Below are 27,932 nucleotides of genomic sequence, written 5' to 3'. Positions count from 1 at the left end.
AGTTGAGGCTTAGACTAAGAGTACATTTTTGTTTTGTTTTACTCTTTGACCTCCACCTGTTTCTTCCTCTGGCAACCAGCAATCTGTTCTCAATGTCTATGAGCTTATTTTTAAGTTAATTTTCAGAGAGAGAAAGAGAGAACAGCAGGAGGGGAGGGGCAGAGGGAGAGAGAGAATCTCAAGCAGACTCCACACGTGGAGCCTGACACAGGGCTCAATCTTATGACCCTGAGATCATGACCTGAGCCAAACTCAAGAGGTGGATGCTTAACCGACTGAACTACCCAGGCACCCTATGAGCTTTTTTTTTTAAATGAGTCCACACATAAGAGAACGATATGGGTTTTGTGTTTCTCTTGTCGTAGGATAATGCATGCACACACAATTTCTTTACCATTCATCTATCAATGGATACATAGGTTGCTTCCATATCTTGGCTACTGTAAACAGTGCTGCAATGTCTATGAGGGTACAAATGTCTTTTCCAGTTAGTGTTTTTGTTTTCTTTGTATAAATACTCAGAAGTGGAATTGCTGGACAGTAGTTCTATTTTTACTTTTTTGAGGAATCTGCATACTGTTTCCCATAGTGGCTGCACCAATTTACATTCCCGTCAACAGCACATGAGAGTTCCCCTTTCTCTACCTTGTTGCCACACTTGTTTTTTTGGATAACAGCCATTATAACAGGTGTGAGGTGAATTTCATTATGATTTTGACTTTCACTGATGATGAATGGTGTTGAGCCATCTTTTCATGTTTGTTGGCCATCTCTGTCTTCTTTGGAAAAAAAGTCTATTCAGGTCCTCTGCCCATTTTTAATTGATTATTATTTTCTGGTGTTGTGTAAGTTCCCTATCTATTGTGGATATTAACCCTTGTCAGATACATTATTTGCAAATATATTTCCCACTCAGTAGGCTGCCTTTGTTGACATTTCCATTGCTGTGGAGAAGCTTTTTACCAGGATGTAGTCTGATTTATTTTTGCTTTTGTTGCTTTGGCTTTTGGAGTCAGATTAAAAAAAAATCACTGCCAAGATCTATGTCCGTCAAGTTTACGGCTTGTTTTCTTCTAGGAGTTTTATGATTTCAGGTCTTATGTTCAATTCCTTAATTCATTTTGTTTTTTTTTATTTTTTTTCCTTAATTCATTTTGAACTAATTTTTATGTATAGTGTGAAATAGAGGTTGGTTTTATTCTTTCACATGTGGCTGTGTAGTTTTTCCAGTACTGTTTATTGAAGAGACTGTCCTTTTTCCATTGTACATTCTTGACATCTTTGTTGTAAATTAATATATCATATATTGCATGGGTTTATTTCTGAGTTCTCAATTCTCTTCCATTGATCTATGTGATTATTTTTATGCCAGCACCATACTGTTCTAATTACCATAGCTTTGTAATACAGTTTGAAATGAGAGCACGTGATGCCTCCAGCTTTGTTCTTTCTCAAGATTGCTTTGGTTATTAATGGTCTTTTGTGCCTCCATACAAATTTAGGATTGTTCTAGTTCTGTGAAAAAATGCCATTGGAATTTTGACAGGGATTAAAATGAACCTGTGGACTGCTTTGAGGGTTTTTTTGATCCATGAACCTAACATATCTCTTTGTGTCTTCAATTTCTTTCATCAATGGCTTATAGTTTCCAATAAAGTCTTTCAGTTTCTTTGTTAAATTTATTCCTCAGTATTTAATTTTTTAAAATGTGATTGTAAATGGGACTATTTTCTTGATTTATCTGATAGTTTGTTATTAGTGTATAGAAATGCAACAGATTTTTGGGCACTGATTTTTGTATCCTGCAACTTTACTGAATTTATTAGTTCTGACAGTTTTTTTTTTTTTCTATATGCCATCTGCTAATAGTGACATGAGTTTTACTTTTCTTTTCAAATTTGGATGCCTTTTATTTCTTATTCTTGTGTAACTGCTCTGGCTAGAACTTCTAATACTATATTGAATAAAAGTAGCAGAAACAGGCATACTTGTCTTATTGAATGTTTTCTTAAAATTAATTTCATCAAATGCATTGCTGACATATCAAATAGCAGTTACATTATGGGTTAAATTACTGTATTATTTTCTTTGCCTTCCTAACAAAACTGGCATTTGCTGAATGTGAACCAGTGTAAATTAAAGGCCACGCTAGATTATTCTCCATTCTTGTAGGTACAGTCCTAAGTTTTGTTTCATACTATAAGGTTGTACTGATAAGGGGTTTTAATGGCATAAAGGTGACCTATGAAAAACTCGTACCTGTTATTATACCAAGTAATGAAAGACTGGATATTTTGACTCAGGAAGAAGAAAAAGAAGTCTATTCAATTCAACAGTGCACTGGAGGTGTTAGCCAGGTGGTTAGGCAAAAAGAAAAAGAAAAAAGAAAAAGGAAAAACATCCCAGATAGTTTAAGGAAGAATTTAAAGTAATTCTATTCACATATAACATGATCTCCTATACAGAAAATCCTAAAAATTCACTAAAATACCTTAGAACCAATAAATTAGTTCAAGAGGGCTGCAGGATACAAGATTATACATAAAAATAATTTTTTATTGGACTGAAATGAGCAATCCCAAAATAAAATAAAAACAATTCCATTCATAATAGCATAAAAATATATAGAAATAAATTTAATAAAAGAAGTGTAAAAGCTTATGCTCTGAAAACAGCAAAAACCAACAGAAACAATGAAACAACAACAACAACAACAAAAAACTGTTGAAAGCAATTAAAGAAGGTCCACACAAACAGAATAGAATCCCATGTCATGGATCAGAAGACATGACATTATTATTTTTTAAAGATTTATTTATTAATTCATGAGAGAGACAGACTGAGAGAGAGAGAGGCAGAGACACAGGCAGAGGGAGAAGCAGGCTCCTTGCAGGGAGCCCAACGTGGTACTTGATCTTGGATCCCAGGATCACGCCCTGAGCTGAAGGCAGATGCTCAACCACTGAGCCACCCAAGCACAAGACATAACATTATTAAGATGAAAATAGTCTCTAAACTGATGTATAGAGTCAATGCAATTCCTGCTAGAATCCCAACTAAATTGACAAGTATTCCTATGGAAGTGCAAAACACCCAGAAAAACAATCTTGAAAAAGAAAAGAACTGAGAGTCCTGAAATAAACTTATATACATATATGGTCAGCTTATTTTCAACAAGGCCACCAAGACCATTCAATAGAGGAAAAATGGTCTTTTCAATAAATGATGCAGGGATAATGTGGACAGCCATATACAAAAGAGTGAAGCTGGGCTTTATTTCATACTACATGACAAATTAACTAAAAACGGATCAAAGACCTACATTTTAGAGTAAAAATGCTTTTCTTTTAGAAGCAAACATAGGGGTAAATCTTCCGACCTTGGGTTTGACTTTGTCAAATTTGGATTTGGGATTCCTAGATATGACAACAAAAGCATGAGCAACAAAAGAAAACATATATTGGATTTCATCAAAATAAAAAGAACTCTTGCACTTTAAAAAACACCATTTAGAAAATACAAAGACAACCTAAACAATGGGAGAAAATTTCTGCAAATCACATATTTGATAAGGGACTTCCTTCTAGATTACATACTCTTAAAACTCCATAATAAAAAGGCAAAATAACTCAACTATAAAAATGGGCAAGGATCTTAGTAGACATTTCTCCAAAGATATACAAATGGCCAAAAAGCACATGAATATGCTTCACATCCTAATTCACCAGGGGAATGAAAATCAAAACCACAGCGAGATACCACCTCACTCCCACCAGGATAATCAGAATCAAAAAGCCCAGTAACAAGTGTTGGTGATGATGTGGAGAAATCAAAGTCTTCATACACTGCTTGTATGAATGCAGAATGGTACGGTCACTTTGGAAAACAGACTAGCAGTTCCTCAGTTAATAATAAAAATTATGACGACTCTGGAATTCCACTCCTAGGTATATACCTAAGAGAAATGGAAACATACAGAATAACACTAGCTTATTACTTAAGGTTTCTAGTTGACAGCAACAGGTTTCATCCAGAATAGACAATCATTTTGGATTTGGATTTGTAGACCTGATTATTGGAACAAACATCTTTAATATTCTATTAGAAGCCTCAGCAGAAACTGTTTCAACGTGGACTCCCTTCTTATATTACCACTTGACAAAGTTTTGCTGCAAGTGCCAGTTCAACAAGCGGGTTATGAAACATTGTATACAACAGACTCAGATACCTTAACATACACAAAGTAGGAGACTGACTGCAAACTGTAACAGACATTTGAAACATCTTTTTTCTAAACTGGGCTGGTCTTTCTGAGACACAGTGGCTTTGTAGGATGGAACGTGTGTTAAAATATAAGTGATACAATTAAAGAGGATAATTAAAAGTGGATAGATTGTTGAGATTCAGCAGAGAAAATAAGGAAGAGATGAAAAGGGATAATAACACAGGAACTAACAAAAATTTATTCTGCATTTCTAAAAATGTTTCTCTATGTGTTCAGGGATATGCAAACAGACACCAAGACACTACCTCTAAATCTGTCTGAGGAATGATGCAAAGGGCTGTTTCTACTTTCTGCCTGTCTAAACTGGGATTAATAGGTAGACCAGACCGTCCTATATGTATGGTCACACTAACTTAGCCTTACTTCCTATCTCTGGGAATGGACAAAGGAGAAAGCACTGGCCACTCTCAGACTGCTGCTAGCTCTATGGATCAGGCAACTTGCTGAATCTGACAGTAAATCTTCTAAACCAGGGGCCGAATTCTGGGTAAAAATGACCAACAAATGAAAGGAGGAAATCTTGACTCTGAAAAGGAGCCAGTAAGTGCATAATGAAAAGGTAACATTATCTCTGTACCTTGTAAGAGGCCAAGAGCAAAGAAGTAATACTCTGAGCTATATTTAGACATGCCCAAGGCCTGTAGAAATTGCCTCTATTTGAAGCTGAAGGTCCAAGATGGGTTCCAGGATTTTAAAGAAAGATTAAATCTGCAATTACCCATATTGTATGTCCTGATGATGCTAATAACATCTAGGGGATAAACACTTAAGAATAATTCTAATCCCTCTTTTTTCTCTGACAGGTTCTCATTTTACAGGTTTTATATATTCTGTAAGACCCCTCGGGGGAGGCAAAATTAGGATACAACTGCCACCAAAATGTATATAAGAAAATTTGTTCAGCAACAAAACCAAAGACCACTGCATAACTGTTAACCTAAATGATGATCTATTAAGAACGGTATCTGGGGGATCCCTGGGTGGTGCAGCGGTTTGGTGCCTGCCTTTGGCCCAGGGCGCGATCCTAGAGACCCGGGATCGAATCCCACGTCGGGCTCCCGGTGCATGGAGCCTGCTTCTCCCTCTGCCTATGTCTCCGCGCCTCTCTCTCTCTCTGTGACTATCATAAATAAAAAAAAAAAAAAAAAAAAAAAAAAAAGGAACGGCATCTGGATATAAGAACTTAAAATATCTGTTGCGTGCCTGACTAGTCATAGTATCATGTGCCCTACTACTGACACACCGTTTTTTTTGGGCTTTAAAGGATAATAACAGGAAAAAAAATCGTAAACTGAAACTAAGTAAAAGATACAGGCCTTACTCATCTCTCAGTGATAATCTGATATTCTTCTGATAAAAGTGATTAATGAAAAAAAAAACTAGACTTAATAATTATGTTACAAGAACCAACTTATTAACACATTTCACAAAATTAAAATTTCTATAGTAGAAAGACTTAAGTTGTCAAGCTTATATATGATTAAAAACAGGTTTGCAGTAGAATATTTGGTAGACTACAATGTTCCTTCAAAATTATGCCTGCATCTCAGCCACTATACAAATGACTAATATTTTGGGTTTATCCTTTTTGTGTTTCTGTTGTACAAATATTTACAAAAAAGCAGAAAAAAGAATGTTGATGAGTGGAATTAAGAAAGCTGAACCAAGATGGTGGGGGGGTATGTGGAATGTAGAAGTACAGGAGTAATTTCAGCTGATCTGTTGCAGCCCTGTGTTTATCCCAGAGAACACCTAGAACAGTCATATTTTTGACCCTTTGACAAACCTGAACAAAACAGATCAACTAGTGATTAATACAGTCCCATGCAAGGCTCATAGAGAGACCAGGAGACAACTTGCACCTGTCAGTACCCATTTATAGAAATTGTAGACTGATGGTTTGTACCTGGTTCCTGTTATGTTCCCTTGGTTTCTGCTTTTGAACTGGTCATGCAGCCTGGTTCTGGCTGTATGACCAAAGAGAGATATAAAAGACACTTTCTTGTTCAAGATGGATGCTCCCTGAAGACTGTGGCATCTTATACAGATCTCGGTGGTTCACACTCTGAAGATGAAGTATGTCTTATGTAACTAACGTAGGATCCCAGTTGTGCCTGATAGTTTTGAAGCTCTGTTACATTTGTCTTTTCTTTTAAATCTCCTGCTGTACCAAAATCTCAACCTTTTTAAAGCCTTACATAACATAGGACATAAGGAATGATCATTATTTAATGTTTACTGAATAAATGAAGATTACAAAATGTCACACAACTGATAATTCTGTTGCCCCTACCTTTTAAATGTTGTTTTGCTCTTCAAGTTACACTCTTTACTTAATATTCTTTTGCTTAATTGTCTGTCACTCCCTGCTGCTGTCAGCTTTGAATAGCACTCTACTTCTAATCTGCTATCTCCTTCTTGCTAAAAAAGCGACATTCCAAGTGTGTTAGAAGTATGTTGCTGATTTAAGTAACGGGATAGGAGAAAAGTGCTTATTATTCATGTAAAGGGTTCTGTAAATCCTTTCAACAAGGGAGACTTTTTGGAAGAGGAGCTTATTTGAGGACTCTGAACATTTATTTTACTTTTTTGAGAGAGAGAGAGAGAGGAGAAGGGGGAGAGAGAGGGAGAGAGAGAATCTTAAGCAGGCTCCATGCCCAGTATGGTGCCCGAAGTTGTGCTCCATCTCATGACTCTGAGATCATGACCTAAGCCGAAATCAAGAGTCAGACACTTAACAGACTGAGATGCCCGGACACCCCATGGTCTTTGAACATTTAGAGTCAAATTCAGATATATAGCTGCCGAGTGCCTGGGTGGCTCAGTGGTTGAGCATCCACCTTCCACTCGGGTCATGACCCTGGGGTCCTGGGATGGAGTCCCACATCAGGCTCCCCACAGGGGGTCTACTTCTCCCTCTGCCTGTGTCTCTGCCTCTTTCTCTGTGTCTCTCATGAATAAATAAAATCGTAAAAAAAAAATAAGATACATAGCTGCCAAGTACGTTACATCAATAAGATACATTATTTCCCAGATCAACTACAATTTTAGACCAGAAATGTGATAGGGAATAGGAAAACAACAGCATATGGGCATTTTCTTCTATATGAGGACTTTTAAACTACCTCTAGAAAAGAGGGTATGTACGAATCAGAAAGCCACCAGAAAATGCTAGTATGCTAAAAACACAGCACAACTGTGAAACATCAACTGATTAAAGAATAAAAAGGCCAACATGTACCTTTATATAGTCAACAAGATTTTGGTATTCAATGTAGTTGCCTCCTCCCACCACGAAAACAATTGCCTAAAAATGCAAACAGAAAAAAACAAAAACAAAAACAACCAGGTAAGTTGAAAGAAACAGAATTTTAACTTGCACACAATATGGTTTTTAGTTTGGAGCATATTCCACAACTTATATATTAAAAAAAAAAAGATAGCAAAAGGTCACATTCTAAGTGCCTAGTGCTACTTCAATTAAAAGAAATTTGTTTCTATAAAGTGTGTAGAGGAAAACAAATTTCATTCATTCTTCAGTTAAGTAACAGCAAATAAATCTAAAGGGCTTTCTCCAAAATGCTGTTTAAAATTTGAGGTTATTTATTGTAGGTAGGAAAAACAAAACTTGGCATTTACATAATTTCTAAAATGTGCTTTACTGTATTTATTTTTATTGAGAAGCTTCTTGTATTTCAAATGAAAAGTCATATCTTCACAAAAGGTTGGAATCTAATTTTAGAACCAAGTTTCACACATATAAAACTTTTACTACAGCCTTCTTTTTCTGTAAGTTACCCAATCTTGTGTCCATTCTTTTTTTTTTTTTAACGTTTTTAATATTAGTTTCAGGAGTACAATACAGTGATTCAACATTTCCTTACAACACCCAGTGCTCTTCGTAGCAATTGCCCTTTAATCCCACCCCCACCTGCCACCTCCCCCTCTTAGAACCCTAAGTTTGGTCTCCATAGTGAAGAGTCTGTTTCCTGGTTTGCCTCTTTTTTCCCTATGCTCATTTGTTTTGTTTGTTAAATTCCACACATGAGTGAAATCATATAGTGTTTCTTTCTCTGACTGATTTCACTTAGTGTAATACACTCTTGCTCCATCCATGTTATTGCAAATGGCAAGATTTTGTTTTTATGGCTGAGTAGTATACCAATGCATATATATATCTTCTGTACCCATTCATCAGTTGATGGGCACTTATATGAAAAGATGTGCAATCAACATCATACATCAGGGAAATACAAATTAAATAAAAATTAAAACCACCATGAGAGATATCACCTCACATCTGTCAGAATGGCTAAAATCAACAACACAAAAAACAAGTGTTGGGGAGGATGCAGAGAAAGGGGAACCTTCTTATACTGTTGGTAGGAATGCAAACTAGTGCAGCCACTGTGGAAAACAGTATGGAGGTTCTCCAGGAAGTTGAAAAAAGAGCTACCCTACAATCCAGCAACTGTACTACTAGGTATTTACCCAAAGAATATAAAAATACTAATTCAAAGGGATACATGCACACCAATGTATATAGCAGCATTGTCACAATAGCCAAACTATGGAAACAGCCCATGTCCATTGACTGTATCAGTTATTTTTAGCTTGAATTATTCTAAGTAATTTTATAAATCAGGAAAATATGGTTACTAATATGGTTACACAGAACTGGATTTGTCAAGATTACCATACAGTAACGGTAATAAAGCCATAAAGATGAAGATAATTCTTCAAGACTGCTTGGCCATCTTCCTTTTGTTTTAGAGACACAATTTTTAGATAGAACTTACCTCCTGGAATGGATTTTTGTTCCTTGGAACTGAGCTGCAACAAAGAAAAATGTACTGAAAATTTCACCCAAGGCTTTCACTACAAACAAAAGAGGTATGGGAAACACACACATGCACCTACAATTAGATATGTATTTATAATTTTTCTTCCTTCACTTTCTTTGAGGCTGGGTCCTTTAGTTTTGTGTACCCAAATAGTGAATTGGGATGCAGAGGAATACACTAGAAGAGATACATGTGTCAGTATCTAAAAGGGAGTAGGACTATTTTTCTCTTTAAGATAAAATCTAAGAGAAAACTGAGAGGGAGAAGGAAACACTGAGCAGCAGCTCTCAGAAGGATAAAATCTGGGTATGAGGTAAATTGCTAAAGTATATATTTTAGTACTAAATCATATAAAATTTTACTATCCTCAACATAATTTTATAGTTTGTCAGTACCTACATTTGTGAAAAAACTATGTAAACAGATGTATGGTAAGTAACAGAAGGAAATGGATGGGAGAAGGGATTTGCATTTTGCTGTAGCTTATTTCTTTGTATTTATATATGCCATTATATATTATTACATATATTAGCCACATACTTATAATGTATTTAATATTTTTATTTTTTTTTTAATTTTTTTATTTATTTATGATAGTCACAGAGAGAGAGAGAGAGGCAGAGACACAGGCAGAGGGAGAAGCAGGCTCCATGCACCGGGAGCCCGACGTGGGATTCGATCCCGCGTCTCCAGGATCATGCCCTGGGCCAAAGGCAGGCGCCAAACCGCTGCACCACCCAGGGATCCCCTTATAATGTATTTAAAAAATATTTGGTGTCCACGAGACCTTTTATTTTTTTATTTTTTATTTTTCCACGAGACCTTTTAATTAAGGTATTCTTCAAAGCATTTGTGAGTCAGACGTGGATTTGTTTCAGTGTTAAAAACAGGCTATATAAAAAGAGAACTTAGATTTTCCTCACAAGCAATTTCTGAAAATCTCAAAGAAGAGTAGAGTGCTATTATACCATGTTTAATGATTGAAAGGCCAATCCAACCACTCTGTCATCTTTTGCTCATTTCTATGGCCTGTCTGAATGAATATTCCATAGAAAGGACCAAAAGCCCAACTGACTCAAACACCTCATCAGTGATCAACTTCCTTCTAGAGTGCTCTAAGTTCCTCGAAGAGTACATATAGAATGAGGTGAGATTTTAAGTAGCACAGTATTACTAGTTATTAATAAGTGAGATTAATTGTGCTGAAATAGCTCAAGAGCAGGCAAAGGAGAATTTCTAAGGAAAATGTATCTACTTGTTAGCCATATGCAAATACAAGGAAGGATAAAATGTAAGCTGGAGAATATCAAGATATGAAAAGAGTTCTAAGTCCACTGTTTTAAAGGGTACAAATCAGCGGTTTTTAGTATATTTACGGAATTGTACAACTGTCACCACTAACTTCAGAACATTTTTTACCACCCTCAAAAGAAGCTGTCACTCCTCATCCTCTCCCTTCTAGAATTTATTCTTTGTCAAATTCTCCTTTGCCAGCTGCAGCTGCTATTAGCAGCTTCTTTTGCAACTTTAGCAATATTTCTGGTAAATTAAGAAAATAAATTTCCTTTAAGTTATAATCTAATCTAAAACAATCTAGTAATCAATTATCTAGTGATCAATTATTCCAACGACAAAGAGGTTGAGATAAAGCAGAGACAAAGTTTGAAAGATCCAAAACATAAGACGTAGGCAAGAAACCAGCTTCACTCAAATTTAGGTGAGAAAGTGATCTTTCTAAGCACGTTTTTTTTCCTCCTAATTCTGTCTATTCTTTCTCTATGTCTTGTAGGCTATTTTTCATACTATCATGAAGTAAATCTTGAAAAGTAATATCCATAATGAAGCAAGCAAGTACATATCATGTTTGTTATAAATTAGAAAAAAGTATCTGTAGAATGTTTCATTGCCATAAAGAAGTATTTACAACAATCCATGGGGGCTTGGCTTTTATGGGCCAGTTAAATAAAAACAACAACAACAACTAGTATTCAACATAAAGTTCCCATCTTTGCTTTGGTTCAGTAAGAATATTCATTTAAAAACACATTATCCAAATTGCCCTCCTTCATATAGTTAGTTTGTAATACAGCTGTCTTGTTATGAAGAACAAAAACAAAACAACATAATGTATTTTTCTGGTGTGTGAGTGTATATACTTGAAAGGAAAAGAACCAAAATGTTAAGTAAGATTAGTAGTGATTATCTCTAGGTAGTAAGATTATACATATTGTTTATTTACCAGGTTTCCATTTAGTTTGAATTTTTAATAAGCAATTATTTCTAACAAAAAATTATGTTATTTCCATTCTTAGTGGGATGGGAAGACCTACAAACAAATCACACAAGTCAAGAGCTACTTACCTGTCATTGCCTCGCAGCATTTTGGGATCAAAATATCTATAGTCATCAGTTTCCTAGTTAAAAAACAAAAAACAAAAAACTGGAACTTGATTTCTCTTTAGAATGTTACCATTTGGCTTTGAGTATTTTATTTAATTAAGCTATTAATCTGGTAGATTAATTAAATAAATCTGTGTCACCACCACCACTAACAGAACACTTATTTACATGTTAAATGTTTAATTCTAGATACTTTAGATGAAATTACTCACTTAAATTCTCATAACATCTGTGAGGTATTTATTTTTATCTCTGTTTTCTCATATGGACAAGCTGGGGCACAGAAAAATTATGTTAACTTTTCTAAGGTCACGTAACTAAGTAATATGGGAACTCTAGGATTTGAACCCAGGTAGTCTAGTTTCAAAGCCCATGCTCTTAACCACACTATACTGCTATACTATATTGAAAATATAATCATTTTATAAACCAGTATAATTATTTTTATTGCTTCTGTTTTAGAATTTTATTATATGTTCATGATTTTATACAGAATAACTTAGTACAGGTTATAATCTCTATTATTTGAAGCATTTTAAGTTAGATGTATTCTGGAATTTTGAATTTAAAAATTTTTTAGATGATATCATGCATAAACTAAATATAATGTAACACTCCCAGTGGGCACCACCCCATCATCTAACGTATTACTATTTTTGCAGCTAGATAGATGAATATTAATATAAAGTATGATAAAAACTATAAAGAGCCTCAAACTGAGTTAAGGTTAGGTTTTCCCACCAAATGGATCATACAAAATCTTTCAGGTTTCAGGACTCTGTAGATTTCAGAAGTTTCAGATAAGGGGTTGTGTACTTTCTAAATTGGAAACTAGTTTCTTGATATTAAAGGACCTGGGAAGTACTGTTTTACTGCCTGCAAGTGTGCTCTCACTCCCTCATTTTTGCTTCCCTCTCCTTTTCCAGCACAGTCAGCCAAAGGAATCTGTTCTTTTGCCAAAGGGTGGAAAAAAGATAGTTATAAATGTATACTTTTCTTAGGCTTTCAGGCTTTTCAAGAAGAGCTACTTCTTCATATATTCTAGGATGTTTTAACATTGTTACTACATTATATACCATTTTTTCTGTATCAATTCCTATACTGAAGAATCCTGTCCTTTTTAACTTATCATTATAGACCATTCTCTCATTCCTCTCATAATTGTAATTATCCCCTTTGGGGATGTTTTATTACTTGTTTTCACATGGCAAGATTTTAAAATATATTTTGTTAATTTCTTTTAATGTTATTATAATCATGTTTTAACAATTACAAAAAGTGACACATTGATTTGAAGATCCTGTTCAATCTTTCTTAGCATGGAATCTAAAGCCCTGCTGCCAAAATCTATAGAGATTCAGATCAACCTAAACTAGGGTTCTGATGTTGCCTTTCTTGATTCTAGACTCCTGTGATAACCACGTTCTAGTCACCACGGTAACAGGATGAGCTGTTTTATGAAATGGACTGTGATAATTTTCACATTCCTTTCTTGAATGTAAACAGCTTGGAAACCCAGTAAATGCTAACAATATTTACCCATTTGTCTATTCGTCCAACAATTTCTCTCAATTTTACTTTGTAGCCTAAAGACTTCCATCCCATCGGAACACATACACTTAAAAATTTCACTGTGTACTTCTCTAATTTTCATAAAGTTAAATTAGTCTTGTACTCTTCATACTACACACCAGCTGATGCTCACTAGTCCTTTGTCATTTCAAGAAACTTGCTTCTTGGGATATATTTTACATTTAACTATATATACAGAATATAATCTACATTTAATTTGGATGAGAGCTGGCCAGAATAGTTATAGCAGCCGAGAAAACCAATTCTCACTATCTGTGATAATGGCTAAAAAAGCTCTTTGAGAACCTGGACTTTTTGCTTTCTCTCATGTAGTCTGCTCTGATTAAGCCCACAATGAACCCAGATTTTACTGCCTTTCATGCACTGAGTTTGATATGTTCATGAATTTACAAGTACAATATTAAATGGTACTCACAGGATTTGACTTCATCTCCATCAGATTGTCTAAAATACGAGTAACAGGTAGATTCTGTGGAAAAGATAAGTATTTTGTTAAATATTAGAATAACCAAAACAAAACAACTTTATTAACAAACCAACTCAATCATCCATCCCACAGTTAAGTATGCTTCCTTCTCCATTAAACACATTCTAAAATCAAGAATTCTGTGAATGGTGTCATAACTATAAATACTCCTGGCACAACTCAAGTTTTCAGAGAAAAAATATAATTCTAAATCAAAAAGTCCTTTTAATGTGAAAGCGTAACCAGGTTTTAGTACAAACACATGATTGGGCTTTTCACTTTGTTGGATATTTGCTTTTTAATCCTAGTAATCGCAAACTTTTGATCAAATAAGAATCCCATTTTTTCCCTATTTCCTTTCTGCAGGTAGTATAAGAGGTTCTTCAGAAACAGAGTAACTTAAAGTCTGAAAATGTATGACATTCTTAAACTCAAGAGTCTTTCATTTCTAATGTATATTCTTCTAAGCCAAAAAGATACTTGTGTTCTTTGAAAATTGGTGAAATGGATACATACAAACTTTAGTGACCATTTTTGTTTTGTGTTGGATAAATTCCAAATTTCCAATGACATACTACATTGTCTTCTTACAGAACAAATTCTACTTTGAACATGAAATGTTTAACACTGGTGTTAGCAGAAGATTGCTTTTTGACATGCTTACATGTCTTGAGATAAGAAATACTATTTTTGTCTTTCAATCTGACGATTTTTAGCATTATTTTGAACATAAAGCATGGAGTACAGAAAATTTACTAAGTGACTATTACACTTATTCAAAATGCATTCCTAATGAGATGGCATTCTGCCTACTTTGAACTGATATTTCCTTTGTGAACTGTACAGGATGTTCTATGAAGAATATTTTGTATCTTGAGACTTCATACAACAAAGGCAACATTAAATCTGATTATTTATATAAATGTAGATAACACACTACTATTTTTTACAAGAGTTTTGCTTTCTTTAGGCCATAAAACATTTTATTGTTACTAAAATGGACTACCACTAGAGAAAATGCTGCTTTGGCCAAACAGAAAATATGCAGAAATTTTTTTTCTTTTTCTTTCTCTAGATTAGCAAGTAAAAACCTTTTAAGATGCTCTTAGCCAAGTAAAATTAAAGCTATTTCATTATTCTCTTATATTTGTGTTGGCCAGAAACTTTTTAATATAAATAAAAGCACCAAAGGTTCAATCTAACTGAATATACTCCCTGAATTCTATTATTTGGAATTAAAAAAAAATACGGTAGCTCCAAAGTTTACCTTTTAAGTTTTGTATCAAATAAAATTGAGTTTGTCCCTGTAGGAATAAGTCTAAACCATGACTTTCTCTGAAGAATGACTGGGGGCAGATTTAAATCTATAGAAATGCTTTATCCCAAAGAAAAAAACTACAGTTATATATTTGTTCCAAGTAACATTAACAAACTTTGCAAAATAAAAGGAGGGCATAATTTTTAAAAACATCTGGAGCAAGAACACATTAAAAATTATAAGATTTTACTAAAATTGGAGTTCCTGGGTGGCTCAGTTGGTTCTGTGTCTGCCTTTGGCTCAGGTCATGATCCCAGGGACCTGGGATTGAGTCCCATATCGGGCTCCATGCTCAGTGGTGAGCCTGCTTCTCCCTCTCCCCCTCCTTCTGCTCCTGCTTTCTCTCTCTCAAATAAAATCTTAAAAAAAAAAAATTTACTAAAAATAATTTTATACCAATTTCTCTATTTACATGCAGCTTTCCACTGAGCTCCCTGTATTGTGCCATGGAGAAAAATTCAGAAAAGACATAATGTAATGATAAAGCCATGAGTCATATGACTTTATTTGTGAAAATAATTGGAAATTTGAATATTTATATCAATATCTCATAATAAATCCTCATGCAGTATAAAAATGAGATTTTTCTAAAAGTTAGAACTAAATTTTGCTTTGTATTTTATAGCTCTGTAATACTTAAAGACAAGCCTACCAGTGAATATGTAATTAAATAGCATAAAAAAAATTTCTTTCTAGCAGAAAATTCCTGAGCCTAGAGACAATTCTTTATGTTTTTGTTTGGTCTTTACAACCATACAATAGCCAAAAAATCATCTACCACTTGTGAACCACATGATATTCACATACTATCAGAGATTAAGGAAAACTTCAAGTGTAGAGAATGATAAAGGAAATATATAATTTCCTTTCCATGATGTTGTTAAAAAGCGTTAGAAAAAGTACTTCGGAAAACAGCTTCTGAGATCTTTGTCACCAACTAATGCTCTACCCAGCTTTTGTTCTTTACCTAGAGACTTGAACTGAGTTAATCATTAATTTTTTTGAGAGAGAATGAACAAAAGTGGGGATGGAGGGTGCAGAGGGAGGGGCAGAGAAGGGAGAGGGAGAGAGAGGACAGAATCTCAAGGAGAGGCTCCATGCCCAGTGCAGAGCCTGACGTGAAGATGAATTTCATGACTGAGATCATGACCTGAGTTGAAACTGAGTGGGATGCTTAACTGAACCATTCAGGAGCCCCCAAAATAAATTTTATATTAATAATAATTTATGTACAAGATTAATCAACTTTTACTGACTGAAGAAACTGAACTGTGGCAGCTAAATACTAATAAAGGGAAAACATTACAACAAAAACCATACCATTTTCTTTGTTCAATGAATGTTATCTTACTCATAGTTAGAAACAAAAAATTTCTGTATTCACTAAAAGAGAAATTTAATCAAAAATCACTAAAAGGAAATTTAATCAAATAAAAAAGCCCCATTGTTTAAAAAAATTTCCAAGCATATTTTTCAATGATTTGGAAACTATTTTAGAAAAAAAAAAGTAAGATATTAGCATATAGGTCAGCAACTAAATCTTTAGTAGCAGAAAGCCTTACTATAGACATAAATTTGAGAGACAAAAAAGTTTCATGCACACGAATATCTTAAATTAAGGATCACTATTTCTAAAATCCTCAAATTTCAGATACGTAAGCTAGAAATTTTATTTGGAGAAAAAAAAAAAACTATTCCTAAAGCCCTTACTGGCTTTATGACCATAGTCATGTTTTATGGTTTTAGTCACTGGAAAGTTTAAACAAAAACAATGTTAATCTTTGATGGTGTAAAAAACAAAACTGAAATAAAATACGCACAGAAATTAAAAAACAATTTCAGAAAAGTAATATAGCTTTACACCCAAAACAGTTAAAGAACTTTTTCCCCTTAGTTTTCCTAGAATTAGCCACTTATTGCTCTATATTGCCATGTGGTGTATGGTGACTGTAATTCTCTCCTTGCAGCCCTGCCCAGGGGAAGGGATGATATTCTGATGCTGAAGTCAACATTGAGGTTGGGACAGGAGTTGCTGCTATCCTGATTATCAAAGCCTTGGGGAATGAAAACTAGTATGTGGACTTGAAGAGAATGCTTATCTTGAAGGCTGTATTAGCCAAGTAGAGTAAGATGATAAGATGGTGTGGATACCAGAAACACACTGGGAATGAGGAATTATCAATGATGTAAGGGACAGAAAGTTGTCAGTGAAGTAAAGATAGAAAGGGGGGGGGGGATAGATTATCTTTTTCCAAAATTTTAAAATTATAATCAGAAAGGGATCTATGGGTGAATCCAATATTCACATCAACATCTAACAGATGAGGAAATGATAAAATTATAGTGGTGTTTTTTTCCCCCAAATCATAGCATATTAATGGCAATAAAATCAAGAAAGTAAGGTAATATGGGACTCAATAAAACAATCCAGTTCTCCATCACTCAGCTTCAACAGTGATCAACTCATAGCAAATCTTACTTCATCTATACTCTCAGCTATGCCTCCGTTTCCTATGTTGTTTTAAAACAAGTCCCCAATATAAAATGATTTTATAGTTAACAATGTTTTCAGTACATATCTCCAAGCTATAGGAAGTCATAAAAACCTATACTACTTAGTACACCTAAAATAATAATTTTTAATACAGTAATATCCACAATGTTAAATTTCCCTGTGGCAAACATTTTTTAGTTTTCTTGTTCAAATCATAATCCTAAAAGGCCATAGACTGCAATTAGATAATACATTTTTTTTTTAAGATTTATTTATTTGAGAGAAAGAACATGAGCAGAGGGAGGGTAGAGGGAGAAGCGGACTCCCTGCTGGGCAGGGAGCCCAATGACATGGGGCTCGGTCCCAGAACCCTGGGATCACAACCTGAACCTAAGGCAGATGCTTAACCGACTGAGCCACCCAGGTGCCCCCAGATGATACATCTTTTAACTCTTTTTTAACCTACTGATTACTACTGCTTGTAATTTATTAATTTTTAAAAGAGGGATTATTTTAGCAAACAAGCCAAAGTGAAATCAAGACTTCTAAATTATGCAACTTTGTGCTACATTATTCATCACATCTTGTACAATTATCCTCAGAGAAATAAATTCCAAATCTGTGAACATCATTCAGATGGTTTTATGTGATAGCTGATACTTGTGATGCATAACTTGCCTAATAAACAAAGTATAAAAAGCTCTTACAAGCAACACAGGAAAGTGGACATAATGAGACATCCTATTATCTTTATTTCATTTATAGTCAAACATTTATTCAGATTAAAAAATGCAAATGACATTTAGAGATTTTAAGAGGCTTAAAGTACTCAAAACTCTACAAGTGTGAAAGTGACAGAATTCATCTCTAGCAGTCTCCTCTCTGACCATCTCTTCCCTCTTAGTTCCCAATTGCAGTACTGCCAAATATTAGAAACTTAGGACACTGTAACTTTTAAACTGGATTGCTACTAAACACTTCTAGAACCAGAGACACTTTTTAAATTATTAAGCTGACAGGGCGCCTGGGTGGCTGGCTCAGTTAGTTGGGCATATGCCTTTGGCTCAGGTCATGATACTGGGGTGCTGGGACTGAATTCTATGTCAGGCTCCTGCTCAGTGGGGAGTCTGCGTCTCCCTCTGCCCCTCTGCCTGCACTCATGCTAATTAATTCTTTTAAAAAATTATTAAATTGACAAAGATTGCATACATATACACACATACATGCATGTGCCAAGGTTTGGAAAGGATGTAGAGAAACAAGTGCTATATATAAGTCATGGCCAGTCAGCAGGTACATTTTTTCTGAGGGCAATTTGGTAATATTTACTAAGAGCAATGAGATGCGCTCACCCCTTTGATTCCATAATGCAACTACGGGAATTTATCATATGGAAATAATCGAGATGAATACTCACCCAGGAAAAACTAACGTCTAAAAATTAGGTACATATCCTTCAGTATACTCATTTTTCTCTTTTTTGAAATAACATATTATAGACTTCATGTTTTTAAATGACATTTCTTTTTACTTCACAACATAAAAATGAACTTCACTCTGACCACCCCCCCAAAAAAAATCAATAAATACTTCCTCTAATTTGAGCCTGAAGTATATGTTTTATTAACACACGTTAAAAAATGGCATGGCTCTTCCAGTAGTGGCAGCAGGATCCCCTACAAATGGACATAAACACTAATCACTCCAAACTTTAATAAGTGAGAAACTGCCTATTTCAAAGTAATTTGTTGCATGCAATGTTAAAAAAAGCAAAGGAATTTGTGGTTACAGATACCAGTTTGTTTTTATATTGAATGCACTTTAAACAAACCAACTCCTGGTTTGACACAAAAAAATATTTAAGTTGATCAGTTCTGACACCTCTTACAAACATCACTTGTGGACATACATCATTGTGGCTCTAAAGTAAGAAGTTCAAAAATCCATCATTTCAAAGACTGAAGTCTGTAATTTCTCCATTCCAGAAGTTATTCTATGATTTCCTTAAAAGAGTGACCAGTTAGGAAAAATATGTAAATCTCCTTACACATAAATTTATCTACAGTGGTATACAACAGCCAGTCGGTCTAGCAAAAGGCAGACATTATTTTTGGGGTTGGTGGCTCCCCTTTTGTCTCACAGAACAAGATCATCTTGTTCACAGTTAATGATAAATTGAGTGGCGTAACAGATTCTCTGACAAAACTCCACTCAGGCTTCCCTGAGCTCTCTTTCAATGGGGCCTTGACTTCTGACGTGTGTCCATCTTTGCATAGTCCAATTTAGAAAGGACCCTGTTTCAAGAAGTTTAGCGAGAATCTCTCATCTTTAATACCTGATCATCCTGATACCTGATCAGATTCCTCATCCTCTGCCATCTCCCAGGTGGTGTCTGGTCACCGTGGCCTGCCTTCAGCAAGGATCCTGTTAGGTTGGTTTAGCCAGAATCCTCTTTTATCCCTGATGTTTCCTTTTAGTAATTTTATAACCACTGATCCCTACCCTGCTCCTTGGCTATAAATTCCCACTTTTCCTTGATGTATTTGGAATTGAGCCCAATCTTCTACTCCAGGTGGAGAAAGAACCCTGCTGTGGTGGTCCCAAATTCTGGGACCAAACATCTGTCTTACTGCTCTTTAACAAGTGTCATGAGTAACTGTCTCTTTAACAGGTGCTAAGTTAAACTATAAAGTACAATACATTGGTTTCTAATGTACCTTATTTTCTATTTTGTGCCTTTTCGCCTTCTGTAGTCAAAGAGAGTAAAGATAAACTAGCTCAGCAAAGTACTATAAACCAGTAAAGAGTGGACTAAGTACTTAGTAGTAGCTCCATACCAGGGGAGAGGTACGCTGGGAGGGACTGAACAGACAAAAGTGTTCCCAAATAATTAGAAATAATGCAATCTATTAGGAAAGGAATGTATCTTAAGTTTGGAAAATCATCAGTCTTTTAAATAAAGCAAACTAGAATTTTTTCACTGTTCTTTGCTACATAGTTTTTATATTAAAATGTTACCAAATAAAGAACTGAATACCTACTATATGCAAAGTGCTATGGAAAATTCAAAGATGGGGGAAAAATTCCTTGCCCTCAAGGATCTTATTAAGAAGAAGTAAAACTTTCTATATCAATCTTACCTCAATAAATCTGTGTGTGTGTATGTGGGGGTGGGGGAGTAAAAAATAACATCAATACAAAATAATACACATAAATATTATAAGAAAGATAAAAGTATGGAATAAGTTCAGAGAAAGAAAAGATCTATTTTTTTTTCTGAAAACAAGTAAACACTTAATATTCACATCTGAATAACTGCAAATTAAATCTCTTTTTAAAATTTGGCCTTTAAAATCCTCATTATAAACTGAAATATATATGGGTGAAATATTATGTCTCAGATTTTCCTTGAACTATCTTAGTAAAAATAAATTTTAAAAAATATAATAGGGAATATAAAACAAGAATGACAGGATGTTGAATACTGAAGCTTGGTGAAGGGTTCAAGAAAGATTGCTATACTAATGTGTATTGGAAAATTTCCATAATTAAAAGTAAAAAATATAACCTGTTTGAAAAGAAACCAAATTAGTGATGACTCTCTGAAGCAGAATACATCTATATATGAGAATAACAGAAATACAAAAATTAAAAAGCATCTTCTGTATAAAACTAAAACTTATTCCAAGATGTAGTGTAAAATCAAGCTACAGTTTATCTCAAAATATAAATTCTACTTAAAATATTTTATTCAAATTTATACAGACTTTCAGACTATCAAGTTCATTCACTTATTCTCCTAATATATGATAAACCTTAAATCATAAGCATTAGGTAGCAGTTCATTATTCCAAATAGAGTAAGCTCATTTTTCAGTTAATGTACATCCATAAACGTGACAGTAAAGGAAAATCAAAATGTCAATAAAGTCCAAATGAACAAATTAGAAAAAAAAAAAACATTAAATTACAGAGCTCTGAACTGCATATGTAAAAATACTACCATATTCTTAAATATACCAGGAAAAAGACCCTTTGATTTTACTTTATTCCAAATATTTACAACTTGAGTATATCTAGAAAGTTGCTCTAGCTTGAGCAATCAACCTATTAACAATTACGTTCAAAAGTTACCAGAATAGGGGAGCCTGGGTGGCTCAGTCAAATGTCTGCCTTCAGCTCAAGTCATGACCTCTAGGTCCTGGGATCAAGCCAGCATCAGGATTCCTGCTCAGCAGGGAGTCTGCTTCTCGCTCTCTCTCTCCCCCTCTGCCTCTCCCCACTGCTTGTTCTCTCTCTCTCTCAAATAAATAAAGTCTTAAAAAAAAGAAAAGTTAGCAGAATGTTTTCTAACAAGTATACTCACTTGCTGTTTCAATACCAGGTTCTTCACTCCTTCCATCACAAATTGTGATCCTGTATTCATGACTCGTGATAAGAGACTAGAGGCAAAAGAAGAGGATCACATTAATTATCTTTCCAATGTGGTACTGATAAAATATTTGCCTGATTATACATGACCTGCTGATGCTCACTGTACCTACCACTTTTATTCTCACTAAACATACGTGACTTGAGAATTTTTGCTTCCAAAGATATCATTGCTGTAATTTTATCTAACAATATAGTGATAAAATACTGACTAGTCAATAATTATTGATAAAACGTAAAAAATAAAGCTGCCTTCAAATTGAACATTTTAATTGCTTAGGTCTTAGCTACCTAGGCATACCTTGTTTTATCATGCTTCATTATAGCGCACTTTGCAGATAAGTACTTTTTTTTTTTTTTTTTTAACACACTGAAAGTTTGTGGAAATCTTGTGTTATGCAAGTCTACTGGTGCCATTTTTCCATCAGCATTTGTTCACTTAATGTCCCTATGTCACATTTTGGTTACTTTCACAATATTTCAACTTTTTTTATTATTACTATAATGGCTATGGTGATCTGTGATCAATGATCTTTGAGTTACTACTGTAATTGTTTCGGGGTGCCATGATCCTCACTCATGTAAGACAGCAAACTTGACTGATAAGTGCTAGGTGTGTTGTGCTCTGAATGATCTATCAACTGCCTGTTCCCTTGTCTCCCTCTCCTTGGGCCTCCCTGAGATACAAAAATATTAAAGTTAGGCCAATTAATAGCCCTATATGGCCTCTAAGTTTTCAGGTGAAAGAAAAGTCACATGTTTCTCATTTTATTTTTTTGATGTCTGATCTCATTTATTTGTTACTCTTTGACAATCTCCTTTTTGACTGGATTCAGACTTAGAGGTAGAAGCTCTCAAGACAGCCTTTGTCTCTTGGCAGAGGTTGGTCTCTTGGCCCTGGTGTTTTTCTTTGGCCTCTTTCATTTTCTTGGCCAAAAGTTTAGCATATTCTGCAGCCTCTTCCTTATTTTTCTTAGTATGTTGTTTCTTCAGAGCAATATACCGATATCTGTGTTGGAGGACATGTGAAGTAACAAGATGCTGAATCTTCAGTGCTCTGGTTCCTGTTTTCTTACCTTCTTTGTTTAAGGGCTTTCTCACAACATACTAGTAGACATCATCTTTAGAGAGACTGAAAAGTCTGCTGATTCTACTAGCTCTTCTGGGCCCCAGGTGATGACGCCCAGTAGTATCAGTCAGTCCAGGAATATTCTTTTCCCCCTTTTTCACAATGACCAAGTTGAGAACACTGAGATTAGCATCCATAGTACAACCTCAAACAGATTTGTGCTTTCTTTCTCCGGTACTCCTTGGTGTGTAGCAGAATGCCTCTTATTTAGCAGCAAGCAGACATGTCCATGTGTCAAGACACCTTGCTTTATTGGGAAGCCTGGTTTGTCCTTGGCACCACTGATTCAGATCATGTAATCCTTCTTCACCCAGAGCATTAAAAACAACTTCTGTGGCCATACACTTCTCATAAAAGGTGCAAAGCTTATCATCCACTTCAGGGAGTTTCTGGCAGCCAGTAGTTGGGAAAGAGATGTTCAGTTTCATCCTAAAGCAGCCTACACCTCTGGGAGCCAAGAAAAAGAGCACTTCTCTCTCACTTTAAATCAAAAGCTAGAAATAAGTTTAGTGAGGAAGAAGGCATATCGAAGGGCACTGGGGTGGCTCAACTGGTAAAGTGTCTGCTTGGCTCAGGTTATAATCCCAGAGTCCCAGGATCAAGCCCCATGTCAGGCTCCCTGCTCGGCGGGAAGTCTACTTCTCCCCCTTGCTCCTTCTCTTTCTCTCTCGTTCACTCTCTCTCTCAAATATATAAATAAAATCTTAAAAAAAAAAGTCAATGTTGAAAGCTGAGGCAGGCTGAAAACTAGGCCTCTTATGACAGTAAGCAAAGTTTTGAGCAAAGGAAAAGTTCTTTTTTTTTTTTTAATTTTTATTTATTTATGATAGTCACACAGAGAGAGAGAGAGAGAGAGAGGCGCAGAGACATAGGCAGAGGGAGAAGCAGGCTCCATGCACCAGGAGCCCGATATGGGATTTGATCCCGGGTCTCCAGATCACGCCCTGGGCCAAAGGCAGGCGCTAAACCTCTGCGCCACCCAGGGATCCCAGGAAAAGTTCTTGAAGGAAATTAAAAGTGCTATTCCAGTGAACCCATGAATAAGAAAAGTGAAAGAGACTTACTGCTGATATGGGAAAAGTTTGTGTAGCCTGGATAGAAGTTCAAGCCAGCCACAAAATTCCCTTTAGCCAAAGCCTAATTCAGAACAAGGCCCTAATTATCTTCAGTTCTATGAAGGCTGAGAGAGGTGAGGAAGCTGAAGAAGAAAAATATGAAGCTAGCAGAGGTTGGTTAAAAAAACATCAAGAAAGGAAACAAAACAAAACAAAACAAAACAAAACATCAAGGAAGGAAGTCATCTCTATAAGGTAAGTGCAAGGTGAAGCAGCAAATGCTGATGTCCAAGCTATAGCAAGTTACCCAGATTTAGCTAAGGTAATGAATGAAGGTGGCTACACTAAGTAGTTTTTAATACAGACAAAATATACTTCGACTGGAAGAAGATGCCATTTGGGATTCTCACAGCCAGAAATCAAGGCTTGGCTTCAAAACCTCAGGACAAGCTGACTCGTATTAGGGGCTAATGCAGCTGATGACTTTAAATTGAAGCCAATGCTCATTTGCCATTATGAAAATCCCTAGGAATTATTCCTTAAGAATTATGCTAAATCTACTCTGCCTGTGCTCCAGAAATGGAACAACAAAGCCTGGATGACAGACAGCACATCTGTTTGCATGATTTACTGAATATTTAAGCCCACTATTGAAACCACTATTGAACTATATTGTTCAGAAAAAAAGATTCCTTTCCAAATATTACTGCTCAATGACAGTATACCTGGTCACCCAAGAGGTCTGATGCAGATGTACAATGAGATTAATGTTATTTTCATGCCTGCTAACAAACTATCCATTCTGCAGCCCGTGGATCAAGGAGTGATTCTGACTTTCAAGTTGTCTTATTTAAGAAATATACTTTGTAAGGCTAGCTATCATATATCATTATGGATCTGACTAACCTAAATTGAAAATCTAGAAACGATTTACCATTTAGATGCCACTAAGAATATTCATGATTCATAGGAAGAGGTCAAAATAATAACAAGAAGAGAAGTTTGGAATAAGGTGATTCCAACCCTGCTAGATAAGAGGGATTTGGAACGTCAATGGAAGAAGGAACTGCAGACATGGTGGAAACAGAGACCTAGAATTAGAAGTGGAGCCTCAAGATATGACTGAATTGCTATAATCTCATGATACAACTTTAGTGAATAAGGAGTTATTGCTTACAGATGAGCTAAGAAAGTAGTTTCTTGACACCGAATCTACTCCTGATGAAGATGCTGTGAAGACTGCTGAAATGACAACAGAGGATTTAAGAATATTCCATAAGCTTTGTTGATAAGGCAGTGGCAGGTTTTGAGGGACTGACCTCAATTTTGGAAGAAGTTCTACTACAGGTAAAATGCTATCAAGCTGTATGCACTGCTACCAAGAAACTGTGAAGGAAGAGTCCAACGATGCAACAAGCCTCACCGTAGTCTTATTGTAAGAAATTGTGGGCACCTGGGTGGCTCAGTGGTTGAGGGTCTGGCTTCAGCTCCGGTTGTGATCCCGGGATCCTAGGATTGAGTCCCACATCAGGCTCCCTGCAGAGAGCCTGCTTCTCCCTCTGCCTATGTCTCTGCCTCTCTCTCTGTGTCTCTCATGAATAAATAAATAAAATCTTAAAAAAAAAAAAAAAAAAAGACATTGCCAGAGCCACCTCAACCTTCAGGAACCACTACCCTAATCAGTCAGCAACCATCAACATCAACGCAAGATCCACCACCATCAAAAAGATTATAATTTGCTGAAAGCTCAGATGATGGTTAGCATTTTTTTAGCAGTAAGTTATTTTAAAATTAAGGTATGTACATTTTTTTCCAACAAAATGCCATTACACCCTAAATCGAGGGTAGTATAGTGCAAATGTAATTTACATGCATGTGAAACCAAAAAATTAATTCTGAGTTACTTTAATGTGGTATTTGCTTTATTGTAGTGGTCTGGAACTGAACCCACAATATCTCTGAGGTATGCCTATAGTTTTTAGGCAAATTATAATTTGAATATAATTCCTTATTTTTCTAATTCCCTTAATACTAAAATAATAAAATTAAAGATAGTAAATAAGAGAACTTGTTTTAGGAATCCAAAACATACTACCAAGTTGAAAATATGTATGAGTGTAAGTGATACGAACAGGTCAAAAGCTACTATTTTCTCTATATCACAGCAGCTAGATCCAATCCTTTGTTTATACGATCTCCTCGCAATACATAAAATCTATCATATAAAAATGTGAAGCACAATAAACCTAGTGAATTTTACCATAATTCTGAAGAAATATTTATTGTCTAAATTTTTAACAAAATAACACCAATAAATGACCTGCCACATTGGGTTTATATTTGTGGCTCCGTCTCTCACTTTGGACCAAAGGATGCTTTGTGGGATAGAATGGTAATCCTATATTATGCTATCAAAAGGCTAGGGATAGCCTTCAAATCAAGATTTTCTTACAACACATTTTATTAAAATTCTCAAGTACAAAATCCATAAGAAATCTAATAGGGCTTTTAATATTCAGTTAGGATTTTAAGACATGAAACTGGAAAGTCTATTAAATACATGAGAGTAGTTTTCCAAATAAATTCCCTTTTCCCTATCTTGTCCTCACTCTTCTCTGAAATGAAGAGCCGTACAAGATGGAAAATCCTTTCTTTAAAAGAAACAAGACAAATAATCTTTTTTGGGAATAAAGAGTTCAAAGGCAGTACTAGGCAACTCTGAGGGAGTGCTAACCTACACAGTACTGTATGAAGGTGAGGCTAGCTAGATTCATGTTGTCAAGCACTTACAAGCCTTAGGTGAGTGTTTTCGCTTTTTCAAATTGTTTCATTAAAACCAGAAGCTCAGAGTGAGACTAGAATACAACTGTTTTCCTCTGGGCTATACACTTTTATTCTAAACTCTAAAAATTAAGGAATTTGAAATAAGTATGGCATGAAAAAGAGTTGTTAGAATTACCTTGTTCAGCTACTTTGAAAATTATGCACACTATAGGTTTCTCTGGAGTTAGAAGTCAGACCCAGCCCTGGGGACTTCCTCTCTGTCATTTAATAGTAAGCCTAAGTCAATCTTGAAGCTAAGTCTTAAATGCCACCCTCCAAATTTGTATTACTTGTCAACACACATATGAGAATAGCTTTAACCTTCATATAGCTTCTGAAAATGAAAAATGTAATGTTTACATTTTTGTAATGTAAATACATAATGTAATACTTACATTACTTTTTTTTTTTATTAAAGATTTTATTTATTTATTCATGAGAGACACAGAGAGAGAGAGGCAGAGAGAGAAGCAGGCTCCATGCAGGGAGCCCGATGCAGGACTAGATTCCAGGACTCCAGGATCACGTCCTGGGGCGAAGGCATGCGCTCAACCGCTGAGCCACCAGGCGTCCCACATTACTTCCTTCTTAAAGAAGAAGGAAGCAGAGCAGCCAACAGCTCATACCATGTAAAATATATTAACTTACATTTTATTTTATTTTTAAAAAATATTTTATTTATTTATGAGTGAGAGAGAGAGAGAGGCAGAGACATAGGCAGAGGGAGAAGCAGGCTTAACTAACATTTTAAAATGAGAATTTAAAATTAAGGAAGGCAAAAGCATGTTGACATTCATAACACAATGAAAATATTCTGCATTCAAAGTGTCAGTGAGTTTCTGACGCCTGGGTGGATCACTTGGTTAAGTGTCTGACTCTTAGTTTCAGCTCACGTCATGATCTCATCATGGATCTTGAGATCAAGACCTGCTTTGGGCTCCTCGCTCAGCGGTGAGTCTGTTTGAAAATTATCTCTTTGACCTTCCCCCACTCACTCTTTTTCACTAAAATAAATAAATCTTAAAAAAAATTATAATAAAAAGCCCCCAAGCCCCTCAAAAAACTAAGTGTCAGTGTGTTTTTAAGGCATGTGGG

The 27,932-nt window shown here is 35.3% G+C and overlaps 1 protein-coding gene across 5 annotated transcripts in view; it reads right to left on the bottom strand.

Annotated features, from left to right (window-relative positions):
• Window positions 1–27,932, bottom strand: part of SCFD1 (sec1 family domain containing 1) — a 106,497-nt gene that overhangs the window by 7,906 nt on the left and 70,659 nt on the right. For all 5 annotated transcript variants that reach the window (XM_025443507.3, XM_025443509.3, XM_025443510.3 and 2 more), the window contains 5 exons: window positions 21,766–21,841; window positions 13,538–13,591; window positions 11,491–11,543; window positions 9,085–9,118; window positions 7,527–7,592 (listed from right to left, as the gene is read on the bottom strand). In XM_025443507.3, the coding sequence (XP_025299292.1) occupies window positions 7,527–7,592; window positions 9,085–9,118; window positions 11,491–11,543; window positions 13,538–13,591; window positions 21,766–21,841 (283 nt within the window). The remainder of the gene's footprint in view (window positions 1–7,526; window positions 7,593–9,084; window positions 9,119–11,490; window positions 11,544–13,537; window positions 13,592–21,765; window positions 21,842–27,932) is intronic.

This window comes from Canis lupus, chromosome 8 (assembly GCF_003254725.2).
Source record: "Canis lupus dingo isolate Sandy chromosome 8, ASM325472v2, whole genome shotgun sequence".
NCBI lineage: Eukaryota > Metazoa > Chordata > Mammalia > Carnivora > Canidae > Canis > Canis lupus.
The sequence above is the reverse complement of the archived record's forward strand: the minus strand, read 5'-3'. Positions and strand labels throughout refer to the sequence as shown.